This window comes from Cervus elaphus, chromosome 10, assembly GCF_910594005.1.
Source record: "Cervus elaphus chromosome 10, mCerEla1.1, whole genome shotgun sequence".
Taxonomy (NCBI): Eukaryota; Metazoa; Chordata; class Mammalia; order Artiodactyla; family Cervidae; genus Cervus; species Cervus elaphus.
In genome coordinates, this window is record NC_057824.1 from 32,402,479 (window position 1) to 32,422,656 (window position 20,178).

The following is a 20,178-nucleotide window of genomic DNA, read 5'->3' on the forward strand; positions in this document are numbered from 1 at the left end:
CAAGATTTCCAGGAGAACAACCATGCAACCCAACAATTCCACTTCTGGGTATTTATCTGAAGAAAACAACACTGATTCAAGAAGACAGATACAAAAATCCTCAACAAAATTCTAGCAAACAGAATCCAGCAACATATTAAAAAGATTATACATCATGATCAAGTATGTTTTATTCCAGGGATGCCAGGATTCCTCAATATTTGCAAATCAGTCAATGTGATACACCATATTAACAAATTGAAAGATAAAAACCATATGATTATTTCAATAGATGCCGAGAAAGCCATTGACAAATTTCAACACCCAGTTATGATAAAAACTCCAGAAAGTAGGCATAGAAGGAACATGCCTCAACGTAATAAAAGCCATATACAACAAACCCACAGCAAACATTATCCTCAATGGTGAAAAATTGAAAGCATTTCCTCTAAAATAAAGAACAAAACAAGGATGCCCACTCCCACCACTACTATTCAACATAGTTTTGGAAGTCCTAGCCACAGCAGTCAGAGAAGAAAAATAAAAGGAATCCAGATTGGAAAAGAAGTAACTCTCTCACTGCAGATGACATGATCCTCTATATAGAAAACCCTAAAGATGCCACCAGAAAATTACTGGAACTAATCAGTGAATAGTCATCAATCAATAAATATAGTAAAGTTGCAGGATATAAAAATTAATACATAGAAATCCCTTGCATTCCTATACATTAACAATAAAAAATCAGAAAGCAAAATTAAAGAAACAATCCCATTCACCATGGCAATGAAAAGAATAAAATACTTACGAATAAACTTGCCTAAAGGAAATAGAAGAACTATATACACAAAACTATAAAACACTGATGAAAGAAATCAAAGATGACACAGATAGAGAAATGATGGAGAACACAAATATTATGCTCTTGGATTGGAAGAATCAATAGAGTGAAAATGAGTATACTAAACAAAGCAATTCCTTCCAAACAACAAACAGTATTTTCCACACAACTACAACAAATAATTTCACAATCTGTATGGAAACACAAAAGACCCCAAATAGCCAAAGCAATCTTGAGAAAGAATGGAACTGGAGAATCAAGCTACCTGATTTCCAACTATACTACAAAGCTACAGTCATCAAGAGTAGAGTGCTGGTACAAAGACAGAAATATAGATCAGTGGAACAAAACATAATGTCCAGAGATAAATCTATGGACACCTTATCTTTGGAGAAAAGATAGTGTCTTCAACATATGGTTCTGGGAAAACTGGTCAACTACATGTAAAAGAATGAAACCAGAACATTTTCTAACACCATACACAAAAATAAACTCAAAATGGATTAAAGATCTACACATAAGACCAGAAACTATAAAACTCTCAGAGCAAAACACAGGTAGAACAATCTCTGACATAAATCACAGCAAGATCCTCTATGACCCAACTCCCAGAGGATTGGAAATAAAAACAAAAATAAACAAATGGGACCTAGTTAAACTTAAAAACTTTTGCACAATGAAGGAAACTAGAAGCAAGGTGAAAAGACAGCTTTCAGAATGGAAAAAAATACTAGCAAACAAAACAACTGACAAAGATTTAATCTCCAAAATATACAAGCAGCTCATGCAACTCAATATCAAAAAACAAACCCAATCAAAAAGTGGGTAAAAGACCTAAACAGACGTTTCTCCAAAGAAGACATACAGATGGCTAATAAACTCATAAAAAGATTCTTACCATCACTCATTACTAGGGAAATGCAAATCAAAACCATGATGAGATATCATCTCACACCAGTCAGAATGGCCAGCATCAAAAAATCTACAAACAATAAATGCTGGAGAGGTTGTGGAGAAAAGGGAACCCTGTTTTACAATGTTGGTTGGAATGCAAACTAGTACAGCCACTATAGAGAGCAGTGCGGAGATTCCTTAAGAAATGGAATAGAACTGCCATATGACCCGGCAACTCTACTGTTGGGCATACACCCAGAAGAAACCAGAATTGAAAAGACACATGTACCCCAATGTTCATTGCAGCACTATTTACAATAGCTAGGACAGGGAAGCAACCTAGATGTCCACCAGCAGATAAATAGATAAGGATGTTGACACAATGGAATATTACTCAGCTATAAAAAGGAACACATTTGAGTCAGTTCTAATGAGGTGGATGAACCTGGAGCCTCTTATACAGACTGAAATAAGTCAGAAAGAGAAAGACAAATACTGTATATTAACTCCATATATATGGAATTTAGAAAGATGGTACCGATGATACTACATACAGGGCAGCAAAGGAGACACAGATGTAAAAAATAGACTTTTGGACTCATCAGGAGAATGCAAGGGTGGGATGATTTGATAGAATAGCATTGAGACATGTGCATTACCACATATAAAATAGATGACCAGTGCAAGTTCAATGCATGAAGCAGGGCACCCAAAGTTCATGCTCTGGGACAACCCAGAGGGATAGGGTCTGGAGGGATTGCTGCAATTATCTTTTCTGTGGATAGAAGGAAGAACTTACCTGAAAAAAGATAGGGTCACCTCACTTAAATTCAATATTATTTCAACATCAGGTTCAGGTTGCAAAATATCAAAAGGGGTGGTCATTATATCACACGGTAAAAAGTTTGGACTTTATCTTGCCAGTAATGAACTCAGTCAGCAGGTTATTTCTAAATGATTACCTTGGTAGCTGAATGGTAAATGTATCAAAGGAGAATTTGAGAAATGCTTAGAAGAAAAGTTCCTTCTGTGTGGAACTTGGTAACTTAGTGACTAAATAAGGCAGATAGGGTTAAGGGTAAGGGAGCACAGAAGGATGATGTCTAAGCTTTTGATTAAGTAAACTGGAGTAGGTGCTTGTAAGGTTTTCTGAGAGGAATGGTTTGGAGGTGGGGACCCAGAATGCAGTTGTGGTCATATTAATTTATCCATGCTATCTATGAAATACTGAGGTTAGGACATATTTTAGTAGTCAGCTGGATATGTAAATTTGAACTAGGGGGAAGTAAACATTTTTAATGTGTTTAGGAAATTATTGAGAGACAGCGAGAGAGAGAGAACAAATAAAATGAGAAGAACAATTAGCTGTGGATGAGTCCTTGGAGAACAATAATATATTAAGAGAAGAAAAGGTAGAGAATCCTGTAATCAATATTGAGAAAGAAGACTCAGAAAAGGTAGGATGTGATAACAGAAAGGTAGAAGAGAGTAACGCAAGATCTGATTAGCATTAGTGTTTAATTTTAACTATCTTTAACTAAATCTTTGGACTTCCCAGGTGGCTCAGTGGTAAAGAATCCACCTGCAATGCAGGAGACATGAGTTTGATCTCTGGGTCAGAAAGATGCCCTAGAGAAATTGTCAGTGCACTCCAGTATTCTTGCCAGGACAATCCCATGGACAGAGGAGCCTAGTGACCCCTTGGGGTCACAGATTCAGACATGATTCCACAACTAAACAGCAACTTAATCTTCAGTCCACCAAAAGAACCAGTCTGCCTACAGAAGAAGAGATAGAGGGAAGAAGAGAGCAGAGAAAGGACATTTGCTCAGAAGAGCAAGACTATTTTCAGAATGTAAGATCTAGCTTTTTGATGAAGTCATGACTTTTTTCAGTCATTCATCTCTACACTCTCATGAGTACTAGTCTACTGTCCATGTCCCTCCAGGGCCCAGGTTCTCTGAAAGTAAGAGGGTCCTGAAAGACGAGAAATAGGCACGTAAGTAAGAGGGTAAGTGGCGGACCCTGAGGCTGTGAGCTGGATCTAGAGCCTGCCCCACAATTGATTTGGGAAGTCCAGATATCCCAGAAAAAGCCCCACAGAAGGTATGAGAGAATGTAATATCTGAAACCTGTAATGCAGAAGGAACCTTACAGAGAGCTAGGCTGATAGAATTTCTGCCATATTTTGATGCTGTTAATACTATCTACCACATGGTTCCCAGGACTAGTGAGTCAGGAGAAGCTTACAGAGAACTCAAACCATTTCTTAAATGCCCTAGACCATAAGTGACTTTTGTCACTTCCACTTGGAGTTCATTGTCCTAAAGTGGAATTCAATCGCCTCACCCTAACTACAGAAGAAACTTGAGAAGGAGAAATGTGCACACAGAATCTTTTGAGAATTCTACTGTCTCTGCCATTCACCCATTGTTAGGATGAGAAAACTGAGGCAAAAATGGATTAATAAACCCACTCAGTGTCCCAGAGCTGGTAACTGATAAAAGCTAGACTCAAACTGAGACTGCCTGGCCCCAGAACCTGTCTTTTTGAGCACAACACTGGTGTTATAGTTCCACAGGGGAGATATACTGAGATCCAGAGATTGCCTTGTGCACTGATCCTCCTGTCCCCATTCTATCCTCAAAAGTGACTGCCTCTTCTGTTTGAGTAATAGGGTATTTTTTACTTCATAATATTTAGCTTACTATGGCCAGTCTTATTTGCTCCTCTCTATAAAATAAGAGTTTATCCTGAGCAAGGATTCATCATCAATGCATCGGCCAGAAAGAGCGAGACCCACCTCACAGAAGCCAGGCTTTCCCCTCAGGCCTATCAGGGTGTTCTAGCTGTCTCTGGCAGTCTTTGGTGGTGGCTTTGAGCAGAGGTATTTTCCCCCCTGGTTCAATGGAGGTTGGGAGGGGAAAAGTGCTGGTAAATTTGGGCCAGGATACTAGACATCCCTCATTCCCTAATGACACCCCAAAATGGCTCTAGAGGAAAACTAATAGAGCAAGACACTACCTGTGACAATCCGTGCTTATCCAGTGCAACATCAGTATCAACCCAGGGTCTATATCCCTGGACCAGGCACTCTACACACTTTACATTGTGCAAAACTTTCAAAGATTTCATGGGATATACCTTACTGACAACCACTGACTCCTCTACCTTTGAGATCTTAGAAGAGATAAATTGCTGCCACGGGCCATCTTATAAGTGGCTGTGCCAGAATTTAAGCTCAAGACTTTGGGGTTCCAAAGACCTTATGTCTTGCTACCACACTAACCAAGCAGTTTCTCTCAGAATCCTAAGTTAATAAAAGCAGTCAACATTGATTATGCCAAGCACTGTGCTATGTATATTTCAAGAATTATTTAATCTAATACTAACAATGATAACCACAAAGAGAAACCATAGGAGAGAGGTGTCACTGTTAGCACTCCCGTTTCACAGAAAAGGAAACTGAAGTGTAGGAAAAGGATGTCCAAAAAGGTCAGAGAAAGGGTAAGAGGCAGACATGACCCTTAACCCCAAATCTCTCTGCCTCTAAGCACAGGCTTTCTTAAAATGTATATATCTTTTATTGGAGGATAATTGCTTTACAATGTTGTGGTGGTTTCTGCCATACATCAACACGAATCAGTCACAATTATATATATCCCTTCCATCTTGAGTCTTACTCCCCCTGCCCCTAACCAAGCACAGGTTTAACTACTAGGTGATGCTGCCACCTGTCTCTCACTTAAATGAGAACTCTGGAGACATAAGACTGGGAAAGGGGAACAGGTTATCCACAGAGAACTTGTGAAAGCGCTCCATTTGGCTTTATTTGCTCATTCAAACCACAAGGCAGGCTGACAATAATTGGAAATTACGTGATATAGTTTGTTTTTCTAACTGGCTTTCTCTCCATGAGGGATTGTGATTGCTTTCTGCCCTGTTACATGTGCAAATCTCCTCCCCCTTTTAAATCATTCCATTCCTGCCAAGTTCTCCACCCCAGCTGTAGTCAGGAACCAAGTTCTGTTGTATAAACACAGAGAGAACTGAACTTCTAATCAGAAGAGAACTGAACTTGCAAAGTCCCCATCCAAGACGTAACCCAAGCATCTCCTAGACAGTACCAGGTAAGGGACCGCTTCTTTGGGTGTGTGTGTCTGTGTGTGTTTGTCTGCCACAGAGCAGCAAAGTATATATAGAGCCCTGAACATGAAATCTGAAGCCCCAATTTCAAATTCTAGCAATGCCCCTTACCGACCTGGGGCAAGTCTATTCTCTGACACTTCATTTCCTTTGTTGCAAAGTGAGGATGGTGAAACTGAGAGAGGGATCAGAGGGAATACATAGTATGCCCAGCACCATGACTGGTATACAGGTGATTGATTTAATGTTAGATATTTGAATGTGGTAGGGTGTGGGAGGAGGGTGCTGAGGGGAGTAAAAAAGACCTAGAAGTTAAAACATTGAGAAGAAAGCTCCATTATGTGAAAATTTGTTCAAATCACTTAAGGTGAATGCCTTTTATTAACAGCCTATTTTTTAAATATCTAAGTTGGTAGGGATTGGCTTCAGTATTTTCTGGGAGTTAGAAGACACCTCAACACTTATTAAGCCCTTATTCTGTATCAGACATAGCACTGGGAAATTGATTATATAGATTATCTCACTAATCTTTATGAAAGCATAATGAGTATTTTTACTCACTGTACACAGTGAGAATTATTACTATGCCCTCCAAGTCTGGAGACATAAATGATGGTCGAGATCACTCACCTGGTACCAAGTGGAGCCAAACCTGGGATCCTCTATAATGCACTAAAAATGTTGCCTCATGAAATAGCTTTTTCAGTCCAAATGCTTGTGAAATCAAAGTTCTATTGTAAGAACTCATCAAGGCACTCTGAACAAGTCATATGAGGTTAAGGTTCGTTTTAACTGAATTACCTCTTTAAAGACCTCATTTTAACTGAACTACCTCTTTAAAGATTCTGTCTTAAATATAGTCACATGTTGAGGCACTGAGTGTTAGGACTTGAACATATAAATTTTGATGGGGCACAATTCAGCTTATATTAAAGAGTTAATTTCCTCATTATTTCTCTTTCTGTTGTCTTAGTTTTAGCCACTTATTAAAGGGTTGTATGGAATGTCCTTGAGTATTTTAAGGACAATCCTGTGGTCATGTAAACACCTGTGTATAAAATTAGCAACTGAGTCTGGTGTTCTTGCTCCAATGGGTTCACACATGTGAAGAGAGGTATGTGTTGGGAAAAAAAATGGAAGGAAGAGCAGGATTTTAGAACTATCTCTGCTACTAAATTTGCCTTGCAACTTCGCGGAAATCTTGGAATCTGGCCCTATGGCAGAGATTTTAAGCTCAAGTGTCAACAAATATTAGATAGGTAGAGTCAGTGGAGAAGCAGGTAGCTGTGGAAAATAGAGAGTGATGGACGCTATGCTGAATTGGAGAACATTTCATTTAATGAAGCAGGCAATTTTCAGGCTTCCCAGGTGGCTCAGTGGGTATAATCCACCTGCAGTGCAGGCAGCACAGAAGATCCCCTGGAGGAGGGTATGGCAATGCACTCCAGTATTCTTGCCTGAAGAATCCCATGGACAGTGGAGCCTGGCAGGCTACAGTCCATAGGATCTCAAAGAGTTGAATATGACTGAAATGACTTAGCATGCACACAGGCAATTTTCAGCTCCTACCAGTTGATGCCAGATTGAAATAAAAGCTTTCCAGGCCTTCTAAGTTTTCAAGAGAAATCTTCAATTCATGTTTTAAAGGAAATCTCTCTGTGTTTACATATTGGCAATTCAAATTATTTTTCTCCAAAGGGTGAGAGTCAAACATCTTTGGGTCTTTCTTCGCTTAAGTGTTCTGATAAAGCAAAAGACAGTGCTGTTTAAAAAAGAAGGGGAAAAAAAAAAAAAGGCAGTGCTGTTGAGGCAGTACAAGTGCGGACTGGAAAAGAATTTCTAGACACAGAGTATTGCACACAGGCATGAGTTTATTAAGAATAAAGATAAAGTGGGCACTGCAGGCACATCGGGCCAACAACTCCTAACAGACTAGGGAGAGTCAACAGTTTCTGTGGGTTATTAGCCAATTTTTATGCCTCAAAACAACAACAACAAAAATTCCTGCTGGAAGGTTGGTATTAAATGATTGGTTAGGGCACTGTAAAATGAGCACTGGGGTGGGTATTTTTGCCTAATATAAGTCAAGAAGCCTGCTGGTGATGATTGGGGGGCTTTGGCAAAGTTACAAAGGGGCTCAGTCAGCTTTGGAGATGACCTTGGTTCTGGGCTCCACTTCCGTGGCCTTGGTACACAGCCTCACACCTGTGGCCTGGGGACAGGACTCAACATTCCCTGCTCTTCTTATCAGTAAGACACATCTTCAGCCCCTTAACACTCTGCTCATGTCTAACTAGCTGCCTATCCAGCTCTCAGGTTATGAGGATACAGGTCATTGGGAAAGAGATGGAGACCATCTCTGGCTTCTTTCTGCTGGACAGGGGCTTCATGGGGTCCTGGGTCCCAATGCCTGCTCTCTGTCAAGGTTTACCTGCTGAGGGAGATGAGAGTCCATGGAATGACAAGGCAACTGTTTCCAGTGTAGTCCATGTGCCAACCAGCTGATATCATTGTAGCATCATCTGGAGATTTATTTGTATTCTAGAAGAAAACAAACTTAACAAGAAGATTAGGGATACATGTCCCAAAGATTACATGTCCCAAGGGATCTAGAAGAAGGGATAGTAAGGAGCACCAGGACAAGACATTAGTCTGTGATGTTAGTGTTTCTCTAGGTATGAGATGATGCAAGAATTGGGGTTCATGAGCATATTTTCTTGAAAATATCTATCTGAGGCCTGTGCTGTCAGTTTTTCCCAGAGTATAGAATGCCTTATTTTTAATTTCTACCCTGAACTTTCAGACGGTGGTGAATATCCGCAGCTCCAATGGCTCCTGATTTAATCTTTGTAGAGGCAGATGGCAAGTGCCAGTTTCCAGTCAGCAGGGCCCTTCATGGCTATAAATTTGATCATTGGTTTGGGGGCTTTTTAAGAGCATTTCATCCCACAGTGATAGGAATGCTTATTCCCAGGTCTAGCGAAGATTTTTCTAACAGGTCACTTAATATGCTATTGTTGGACTTGATCGTGAAAATAGTAAAAGTTCTGGCCAATACCTGCCTTACTAGTAGTCTCTTATAGTCCAGGAAAGCATTCCCTCTTGTTGATTCTTCCCATATCTAGAGTTACATTGTTATAATCATTGATCTCATATGGAACTATATATCATTTTATTAGAGACTCAGTCACACATTTGGTAATGTAAGAGATAACAATTTTGTGTAAGAGACAGCAATTTTCTGAAACAGGCAGTATAACAAACAATATAGGTAGCAGTAATAGTAAGTTTACAAGTAAAAATTTAAGAACTTTTATCAGATGCAGTCCAGTATATCCCAGGTTGCCTGATTTAGTGTGTTAAATGACTGTAGCCTGGTGTTAATCTCCTGGTTGTAGATCATGGAGCATCTGATCTTTATCCAAAGATTGACTGTAAAGTTAGTCTTCAGAAGCAAACTTAGAGCATCTTCCTATTAATTCAGTTAAATCTTGTAGCAGAATAACATCTTGTAGCAAAGGACTAACTGGAAAATGAGTCTTAGTAAATACAGACCTTAATTAACAGAACTAGTATTTACCATTTACTGAAACATAATTTTTTGAAATTACCCCGATTTTTATTAAACACAGCCAAGACTAATTTGTTTTTAAAATAAATTTGGTCCATTGACTATAGATGCCATTGGCCTGTCATCAGATTTTGCTACAGTGGGTTATTTTCTCTTTTGGAGGTCCCCAAAATACTTTGAGGTTTCTGTACGTTCAAGACACAGTCTTTTTATTTACCTAGTAAGGCTGTTCAGAACCCAAGTGTCTCCAATTTCTGGAGGGACAAGGCGGAGAGAAAGGAAAAATGTTTTAATTTTACCCACAAGTATAAATGACCAAATTATTTTGAACCATAAGTAGCTTGAGGAGAACAGCTTCTTTATATCTGAAAACAAGGATTAGAAGCCAAGTAGTATGTCAGACAAAAGGTCATGAAACTTATAATTATATTTATTTATTTGATCCTATGTAATTAATTTCTGTTCTTCTGTCCTTGCCTGATGATTGAGGATGATAGTGACAGTGATAGTTTTAAGAAGTTTGTGAAGCCTTTATTCAGACTTGCATGATTTGTTCAGTGAAGTGGGTGCCTTGATCACTGGAGATTGTAAAACATATACCTAAGTGGAAGACACATTTTAAACATTTTTTTTCTCCATTGTGAGAACATCAACCTTGCAGCCAGGAAAGGCTTTATCCCATTAAATGAAAAAATGAGGTTTATCAAGGAGCCAGGAAAAGTCAGGCAGCCATTTTGGATTTCCCATGACTCTGACTATTTGACTTACAGTCATTGTTTATCCATTTTAAATTCCCTGATTTAGGAGTAGATGAGGGGTTAATTTTTGAAGAAGCAGAATGAGCTTTGTCTATGTGTGCCATAACCTTCATAGATCACTGTGAAATAATATTTATTTTATCACAGTAACAATGTTTTAAAAAATAAATCACTTAAAGGCAAAGAAATTCACACAGTCCATTATCAAAAGCAGCATTCCAAGAAAAGTTTGTTCTTTTAACAAGGAGAGAAAGTCAAATTCCAGTTTGGTACCAGCTTATATTCACTGTGAAACAAAAGTTATTCATTTAGCTAAAGTAATAATAAAAGATTTCAAAGGCAATTCAATGTCTTAAGAAACTTGTACCATGCACAAAACTCTCTTCTTGGGGTCCATATCTCACAAATCTTCTTTTCACTATTTTCATCACTTTATTTGCCCATTCAGAGACCCTATAAATCAAAGCGTATAAGTTTGCCACCTATAAATCAAACTTATTTCCTTTCCCTTAATAATGTAATTCCATTCCTTATACCTTTTTTTTTAATTAAAAACACGCATCCTACTTTCCTTCAGCAACCATGAACTGTCCTTTATAACAGCATTCTGTAGATTGGAAAACATAAATCACCCAAAGCTCTTATCTTATTTGCATTTTCTTAAAAGTTTCTTCACAGTGTGTTCTTAAGATGTTGCTGTTGTTCAGTTGCCCAGTCATGTCTGACTCTTTGCAACCCCATCGCCCGCAGCACACCAGGCCTCCCTGTCCTTCACCATCTCCTGGAGTTTGCCCAAGTTCATGTTCACTGAATCGGTGATGCCGTTCTTAAGATATGCCTATGTTAATTAGGTTAATAAATATTAATACCAGTTAATAGTGAACTTTTCCCCAGTTCATGTGAACCATTTCTCTTTTATTTAGAGCTGTTTGATTTATAAGTGGTTACTTTTCTTTAGTCCAATTGAATTAGAGCTCATTTACAAATTAACCTTAGCAATATTACCCAAAGACAGAGACACACACTGAGATATACATATATATCCAAACAGACACAGATCTCACAGTTTTCTGCTTATGATTTAAAATGTCTCTTTGCCTCTTTTTTCCTTGGCTTGAAGCTCTACTAATTAACATAAGGCTGACATCTCAGGCAGAGTGGGCTTTGTATCTCAAGGACATGGTAAGAGTTAACTTCAGAATTTTTCCTAGGCATATTTTTGCTTCTCTCAAGACTGGAGCTCCAAAAAGAAACATGTTTCAACAAGCCAGTTTTGTCTAATTGCATGTGCAAGAAGAACAAATCTTGACATTTCAAAAAGATTTCATTTTAACCAGTTTTATCCAGAATCTAAAGAATATCATGGCCATCTTGTGTCAAAAATGTCATCCTCCTTTTTGTAGTCAGAATTTCAGAGCTAAAATATAGACCAAACAGTGCTCAAATTGGTTCTGATGACAGGAGCAAACTGACTGATAAAATATCGTCCTAGTAGGGATTGTTCCTTCGGGGAGATGGGGTGTTTGTTCAGTCAGAAGAATCTGAAGGAGTAAGGGAACCTGAAGGAATGGGGGAAATTTCTTCCCTCCCCCCTGCCACCTCCTGCAAGAGATAGGAGAAGTTAGAGGGGGATTCTTTACAATTTTTTGGAGTTGTTGTTGTTTTTTTTCCCTTTTCAGGTTTATGATTATGGGAGAAAGTCATGGGCTAGGACATCTAATGGAGGGAGAACCATAGGAGGACAGGGGATAAGGTGACAACAGAAAGGTACATGTAGCATAAGCCCCTTAGATCCAAATTCTGACTGAGTGCCATAGGGAACAGCAAAAGAGATCATGTAATTTACTGTGCCATTAAGAGGCCATTTTTCTTGGTTCCCCAATATGTAGGTTGGCATTAGGTAATTGGGTAGGGCAGTATAGGGTGAGCACTAGGGTAGGCATTTTTGGCTAATATGGGTCAGGAATCCTGATGGTGATGATGGGGGGGGCGGGGCTTTGGCAACATTACAAAGGGGCTCATTTAGCCTCTGAGGTGACCTGTTGCTTCTCGCACCTGTGGCCTGGGGACAGGACTCAGCAAGTATTATTGACTGACAGACACCAAAAAGGAAGGGGACATACTTTAGTTCATATGGCCCAAGGATCCACACTGACAAACTCTACAAGACGAAGCTTTCATATATCTATCCTCTTGTTGACTTAAAAAATATTCACAACCTAAAAGTTGAGTGTTACGTTTTATCTGGTGGAGAATTTTAGCACTTCAGTCCATGAGACAGCATCTCAAGTGACCCTGAGAGAACTGCTCCTGGAATCAAAGTCTTAAATTTTCCCACCAAATAAAACATACCTGTTGACTTTTAGGTTGTGAATATTTTTTATGTTGATGGTTATGGTGACTGCAAAGAAGGGACCCTGACCAAATTCTTCTTCTCCACCTGAACCCAGTGAGTATCCAGAGCCTTGGTAGCATCAGAGGCCCCTTGTGCCCACTCACTTTCCTGAGGAGTCCAGACAAATTTGAATGAGTGCCTCCTGGTTCTAGGATTTCCTGTTTATTGGTTGATGATCCTAAGTTTTATTTGGTGGGAGAAGAGGTTATCCTTGGTTTCAAGAAGAGGTACCTGGGTTGCTCAGTCTAGACATTGAGTGGGTTATCCTCAGTCAAAAGACTGGGAAGATTTTACTCAGTTTAGGTGCTTAGTGGGTTATCTTTGATGTAAAATGCACTGGGAAGATTTTGTTTGGGAAGGTTATCCTCAGTGTAAAAGGTACTGGGAAGACTCAATTTGGATACTGAGTGGTTGGCTATCCTCAGTTAGAGACTGGAGGAAGACTTAGTAAATTCTCCAAATTTGGGCTTCCCTGATAGCTCAGTTGCTAAAGAATCCACCTGCGATGCAGGAGACCCCATTCAATTCCTTGTTGGGAAGATCCTCTGGAAAGGGGATAGGCTATCCACTCCAGTATTCTTGGGCTTCCCTTGTGGCTCAGCTGATAAAGAATCTGCCTGCAGTGCAGGAGAGCTGGGTTCAATCCCTAGGTTGGGAAGATCCCCTGGAGAAGTGAAAGGCTATCCACTCCAGTGTTCTGGCCTCTAGAATTCCATGGACTGTATAGTCCATAGGGTTTCAAAGAGTCGGACACAACTGAGCAACTTTCACTTTCTCCAAATTTAGGTTACATCTTTCCCCACTCTCTTATGGGGAAGGCTCTTGCATATTTATGATTTGAATCACTATTAATATACCAGCTGAGCCACAAGGGAACCCCAAATAAGGAAAGAAGTAGGGGAACTAGACAACAAGTGAAATTGAAAGTCACTGAGTCGTGTCCAACTCTTTGTGACCCCATGGACCCATGGAATTCTCCAGGCCAGAATACTAGAGTGGGTAGCCTTTCCCTTCTCCAGGGGATTGTTCCAATCCAGGGATCGAACCCAGGTCTCCTGCATTGCAGGCAGATTCACAGATTTGGGCTTTCCTACTACCTCAGTTTGTAAGGAATCTTCCTGCAATGCAGGAGACCTCAGTTAGATTCCTGGATCAGGAAGATCCCCTGGAGAATGAACTGGCAACCCACTCCAGTATTCTGGCCTGGAGAATCACACGGACAGAGGAGCCTGCTTGGCTACATACAGTCCATGGGGTTGCAAGAGTTGGACACGACTGAGCAACTAAACCACCACCATTGATTTACATTTTATTGATACAATGAAACTTTAAAATAAATGTTACTGAGATAAGAGCTTAGAGGTAAACTCTTTTCTATTTTAGAAAAATCTATTTAAAATAATCTTTCCAGATAACTTAAAATTCTAAAGTTGGGCTAATTTAAGTTAAATGATAAAAGTTTATTGAATAAAACTAGATAATTTCACTAATGATATACTGAGATATAAATTACTAAATAGAAAAACTAAAAGTATTTAGGAATATTAATGAAAATGCTTGATGTCACCCCAAAATGTTTTCTATAAGAAAACAAGTGCTTTCAGAAATTATCACTGCTGTTTATGCTCACCAATCTATAGAATGCCAATGTAAAAAGCAGCTCATAATTACTTACTTCTTACCTTTTACTAAGAGTAAACTCCGGGAGTTAATGATGGACAGGGAGGCCTGGCATGCTGCGATTCATGGGGTCACAGAGTCGGACACGACTGAGTGACTGAACTGAACTGAAGATTTTAAGAGTTGAAATTTCTAATTTAAGTATGTAGTTAAAGCTATTAGAAATAATACAGTAACATTTTAGTATACAGTAGGAAATAAAATGTGTGTTTTCAGTAAAGAAGGTATAAGGAATAAAATTGCACTTTATTGAGAAAAAAGAAGGAATGAGCTTGTTGATTTTATTTGGATAAAAAATGAGACTAGGTACAGAATGTGATGAGAGACTATGAAAAGGAACCCTGAGGAGGAAAAAGTTTTGTGCATAATCAAGGTTCACTAAATTTAGATTGACGTTAACTAAATGGATTTGGCTAAGTAAGCTAATACGAAACTGGAATTTGATTTCTCTTTTACTTTGGTTAAGTAAATAAGCATTGTTTCAGTAACCTATGATCCTGTTGTGTTTTAAATCTTTGTTAATTTTTCTAACAAACTTCTCAAATATCAAAATCTAACTAAAACTCTTTTAGCTTCCTGCTGACTTTGGGTTGCTTTGAAGAAAAACCTCTGAGACATCTCAGAGAGGAATGTTAAACCAAGTTTATTTGGCATTCAGATTTGGCAAGTGATTGAAGGTGAACTTTACCTTGCTTCCTTTAATTAACAATAATCTTCTGATGTTCAATCTATCTATCCTTTGTTGCAAAACTTTAACCTGGTTCCTCCTCTCACTTCTTCAGAGCAATTCTCTCAGAGTCACTTGAGATGCTGTCTCCTGAGATTGAAGTCCTAAAAATTCCCACTGAATAACACATAACTCTCAACTTTTAGTTTGTGATTATTTTTTAAGTCAATACTCTTCTCTGCAGACAGTAGCAGGGTTCGGAGGGCAGCACCAAAATTAATTGGGGTTAGGTTACTACAAGTCTAAACAGATTGAAAATAGAGTCAAAATATTGAAAATAAAGTTTTATTGATTTCTTTCATGGGTCTATCATCTAACAGTATTATCTTGTTGCTGTAACTGAGGGGGAGAAGGCTTAATTATTTGTAGGGATAAACTGCTTAAACCTCAAAACTATTTGTGAAGTGGGTTTCTGCTCATAGAACAGAAGTTCTTGCTTAAGCCAATTTCCACCATCAAACTTCAAAAAGCATCCTAGTAAATGAGCATTCTATCCCCATGTCAGAAGCATTTGTTGGATCTGGAGTGGCAAAAAATTTTTATTTCATAGGTCAAATGATGGCTTGGTAATAGGTACCTGAATGCTGCCCTGGGGAAGACCTTGAGGCCAGATACCTGTGTAGTAGGGAGAATGCTGTGATATTAGCCTCCTCTGTCTGAGTGTGGTGGTGCATATTTGTCAATATTCTTATAATACCAAGTGACAGAAATGCAATCTCAGACAGGAAAAATTGTTGATCCATAGAATTCAGGACAGGATATTAAGAAGAGAGGGGTAGAGGTGCAGATATGCCTCAGGAGCAATAGTTATGAACCAGAGACTTGCATGCCTCTAAGATTCTCTCTACCCCTTGTTTCCATGTCTCTGAAAATTTCCAAGTTTTCCTCTCTTATGCAGAGCAGTTATCTCCACTTTATAGGAATTATAGCCACTGACAGTTTCCAAAGTGTATATTTCATGGCTTCCACTAAGGCTTTGGTAACACACACACACACACACACACACACACAGAATTTTGGAGAGGGATTATGATTAGCCCAGTTTGTGTTTATATATATATATATATATATATATATATATATATATATATATATATATCATGGGAAATGATAGACCAATCAAATTTGGATGTGGTGGGATCATCTGAAACTATGACAGTTTTCATAAGAACCACATATTTGGGTTCAATAGGAAGAGATGTTTCCAGAGCAAGGATAGCATGACATACAGGACTTTGAAAATACTGTTTCTACCAAAAAAGGGTGGCCACATGGCCTCCATCCCTGGGGGTTAAAAGAAAAGGAAAAGACCCTCAGGAATATGTGCCTACCTCATCTAGTAGCTATAGCCCCTCTTCATAATTTTTGCCTTGTGATTCTTCACTTGGGAAAAGAAATTCCCAGCTAAGTCAGTTTAGCTGTGCCTTTAAATTTCAGTGAGCTGTTAGATGTGCCTTCCAAATTCCAGTGGACTGAAACAAAGCTATTACTCTAGTAAGTAGCCAGCAATGTGCCTTCATTTTGTGGAAGGAATTTCTGCTCCAATGACCAACATATTAGTCATCTCTTCTCAAGGCAGGTAGTGACCTGAGAATTCTGTCTGTTTCCTAAGGACTGCTCCACTATGCAAAGGCTGATAAAGTTTCGGGTCCTCTGGGGCATCCACATGTCCTGCCCTGGCTTCCACCATGTCCCTCAGCACCTGCGCTGCCAATCTTTATCAGGAGCTGGAGCCCTAAGATTGAATGACTACGACAGACCTGAGGAATTTAACTTTGCAAGTGATGTACTGGACCACTGGACTCAAATGGAGAAGGTAAGGAGGTCTCTGTGTTGGGTGCAAAAACAGGATTCACCTCCTTCTCCCAAAGGAAGAGGGGCACAGAATTTTAAGGGCTTCTGACTAAGCTTACAGTTTTCATGGGGAAAGCTTATGTTTTGGGGTTAAGTTCTCAGCCTGGACACTTCCTCTATTCTCTAAGCCCCAGTGGCTTTACCTGTGAAATGGGGATAATCTCATTTAAGAAAGAAGATAGTAGGTGAAAGTATCTGGTACTCAGTCAGGTAATCATGACCAAGTGTCAAATTCTAATCACAGGTCAGCAAGTTGATGTTGGTCTGAATTCTCATCTTCAACTAATGAGACTGTGAGTCTAACTAGAATTCATCTCATAAAATGTGGGCTTGACTTTAGGTTACACCCAGACGGAGGGTGTAACCTTGATTGTGCACATGAACATCTGACACATGTAACAATCATATCATCTATCTTCCTATGAGGATGGCAGGTATAGCTGGAGTCCTCCCTATCAACTACCTACTTAAACGTGGCTTTAGGGTATATCCAGAGAAACCCATCCCAGTTTTCTCTGCAAAAAAATGCATTCTTGGTTTCTCTTTTCCCAAGAGAGGCACAGTGGTGACACTAGGAGTTGGAAAGACAATGGGGGGTGTTTCATCTACAAAGTTCCAGCTGGCATTTTCCACATTGTGAAAGCCCACTCAACACTGTATTTGTTCAGAAGAAAGAATTCACCTGATATGGAGTCAAGGAGTTGATGTATTTTTAATTTACCATGGGCATACATTCATACTGAAAGCTTAAGGCTGCAAAGGTTAAGGCTACTGTGAGTGATGCCGGGATTTGTGATCTCCAGAGGAGAGGATTTTGATCCGGGGCTGGAGATGAGGCTTGATCACTCAGAACTTTCTGTGTAGCAAAGTTTTATTAAAGTATAAAAGAGATAGAGAAAGCTTCTGGCATCGACATCAGAAGGGGGCAGAAAAGATACCCCCTTGCTAGTTTTTAGCAAGGCATTATATACCTGTTAGCAAGCTGCTAATCTGATAAAAGAAATGCCTCAAGACTGAGGGAGTTATGGTTACTGAGAGAGTTACTGAGAGAGTTAAGTCCCCTCTCCCACAACATGCATTTTGAGATAGAATGGCAAAAGGGGAGTGATCTCCAGCCATAAAACAATTGACATGAATCTTGAAGAAAGGCAGATTTCCAAGCAAATACATGGTTTCATTAACATAGCTTAAGCAAACTGTTTATATAAGAAAAATGCACTGGTTTGCTGAGCCATTAGCAGCTTAATGTTACCTTCAGACAGAACCAAGTGTCCTCATGACAACACAGGATTAGAAGAGAAAAAAAGTCTGCCACTTGTGGTTTATTTCCTCCTGTTGCTTGGAGAGCTCTGGCCTTCCTACCTGACTGTTAACCCTCTCAATATGTTAGTATTCAGAACTTATATGCCTTTTATGGGGACTTTTATCCTACCTCCATCTTTTTCCTTTTTCTGAATTTCCAAAAAACTCCAAGGAAAATAGAGCCCTCACTTTTGGAGAGCCCTTTTTGTTTATGTGCCTTGCCAAGCACTTTGTGCTTATTATTCTGATAAGATGGACACTTTAATCATCCCCATTTTTGAGATCAGGAAACTGAAGTTACAATCGTTCAAAAATCTACGGAATTTGCTTATCTAATAAGTGGAGGAGCAGGATTTGGGTTCAGGCTGTCTGATTCTGTAAGTCAATCTTTAACCTGGCCTCATGAGATGATGATGTCAAAACATCTCTGCTTTCAGACTACAAACTGACTTTCATCACTGCCCAGATCAAAAATCTGGTTAAGATCTTTTGAATCACAAGATGGGCTGGAATTGTCATAGTTTTTATTCTGCATTTATCTTCATAAGTTCCTTGTTAGTTCACACATCAACTCATGGAGATTATCACCATGTAAATATTTGCCCAGGGAATGCCACATCTTTGTTGGGTTTTATATTGTCAACTAAAAAAATACACACACCTAAAAGTTTTAGGTTTTATTTGGTGGGAATTTTAGGACTCGAGTCCAGGAGACAGTATCTCAGGTGACCCTGAAAGAGCTTACTTCAAGGAGGCAGGGGAGGAGCCAGGCTCTATACAAGACATATGCATATGTCTGAATAAATTTGCATAAGTTTTAATATGAAAAAATTAATGTTAATTCAGAAAAAACTAAGTCTCTCACATAAAGAGATTTAGCAATCTTCTATGTGTCCAGACTTGCTGAAATCACTTCTTTCATACACATCTAACTCTCTGGGGCCAATCCTGTTTTCTTTATTGTTAACATACAAATTTCTTGTTTACCACAAGAGATGGTGAACGTGGCAGATGGCTTCCTCTCACATCCCCCAGCTCCTCGGCACTTACCAGGAAGAAAGTATCTGATGGCTTCCAAATAGATGGCTTTGTTTCACTGTGGCTCATAAATTTGCATTTGGAAAAGGCTTGTTTACTAGAAGACCACAGAGAAGGAAATATTTCATTTTACACTCCCTCCCTGTGGTCAGAAGTTAAACCTTATTGGGAGACATTTCATGGCCATTGTTTCTTTTTGTCCCATGGTGCCTGGATGCTCATCTCAGATCAGGTGAAAGTTCTTTATTGATATGTCACTGGAGGTGTTAATTTCCAGAGTAGGCCCATTGATGGATAATAAATGGATCTGGATCTTCTATCTTCTAACCTAATAGGATCCAGGAGATATTTCCCTTGTTGCTTCTTCTCATACCTAAAATCATACTATTACAATTAGTCTAAGTTATAAATGTGATCTATTTCTTCAAGATATTTATCTGTCTTTAATTTGTCCAGGGGCCTGGTTATACATCATGTAACACAAGAGACAACAATCTTATAAAATAAACAAGTTACAAGCAATACAGCTAATAATGTTAAAGTTACCAATAGAGACTTAAGCCATGAGCTTCCAGAACTGAAAGGTTGCTGCTGAGCCATAAAAGACACCGGGATTCTTGGCCTCCAAAGAAGAGTAATTCAATCCGGGGCCAATGACGAGGCTTGATCACTCAGAGCTTTTGTGTAATAAAGTTTTATTAACTTTATTAATTATATAAATATTATTTATATATTTATAAATATAGTTAATATAGTTATAAATATAGTTAATAATTTATATAATAATTTAAGTTTATAATAATTTATAATTATTATATAATAATAATATAATAAATTATTATATAGATTTAATATATAAATTTATATAATATAAATTAAAAATTATTAAATAAACAATATAAATAATAATAATAATAATAATTTATAATGATTTATAATTTATAATAATTATAAATTTATAATTTATATTTATTAACTATATAAATATAGTTA

General features: G+C 38.6%; 1 protein-coding gene across 1 annotated transcript in view; it reads left to right on the plus strand.

Annotated features, from left to right (window-relative positions):
• The first annotated feature begins 5,709 nt into the window (after window positions 1–5,709).
• ACSM1 (acyl-CoA synthetase medium chain family member 1) overlaps window positions 5,710–20,178 on the plus strand; it is a 72,441-nt gene continuing 57,972 nt past the window's right edge. Inside the window, exons 1-2 of the mRNA XM_043914451.1 lie at window positions 5,710–5,844; window positions 16,604–16,807. Of these exons, the coding sequence (XP_043770386.1) occupies window positions 16,616–16,807 (192 nt within the window). The 5' untranslated portion in view covers window positions 5,710–5,844; window positions 16,604–16,615. The remainder of the gene's footprint in view (window positions 5,845–16,603; window positions 16,808–20,178) is intronic.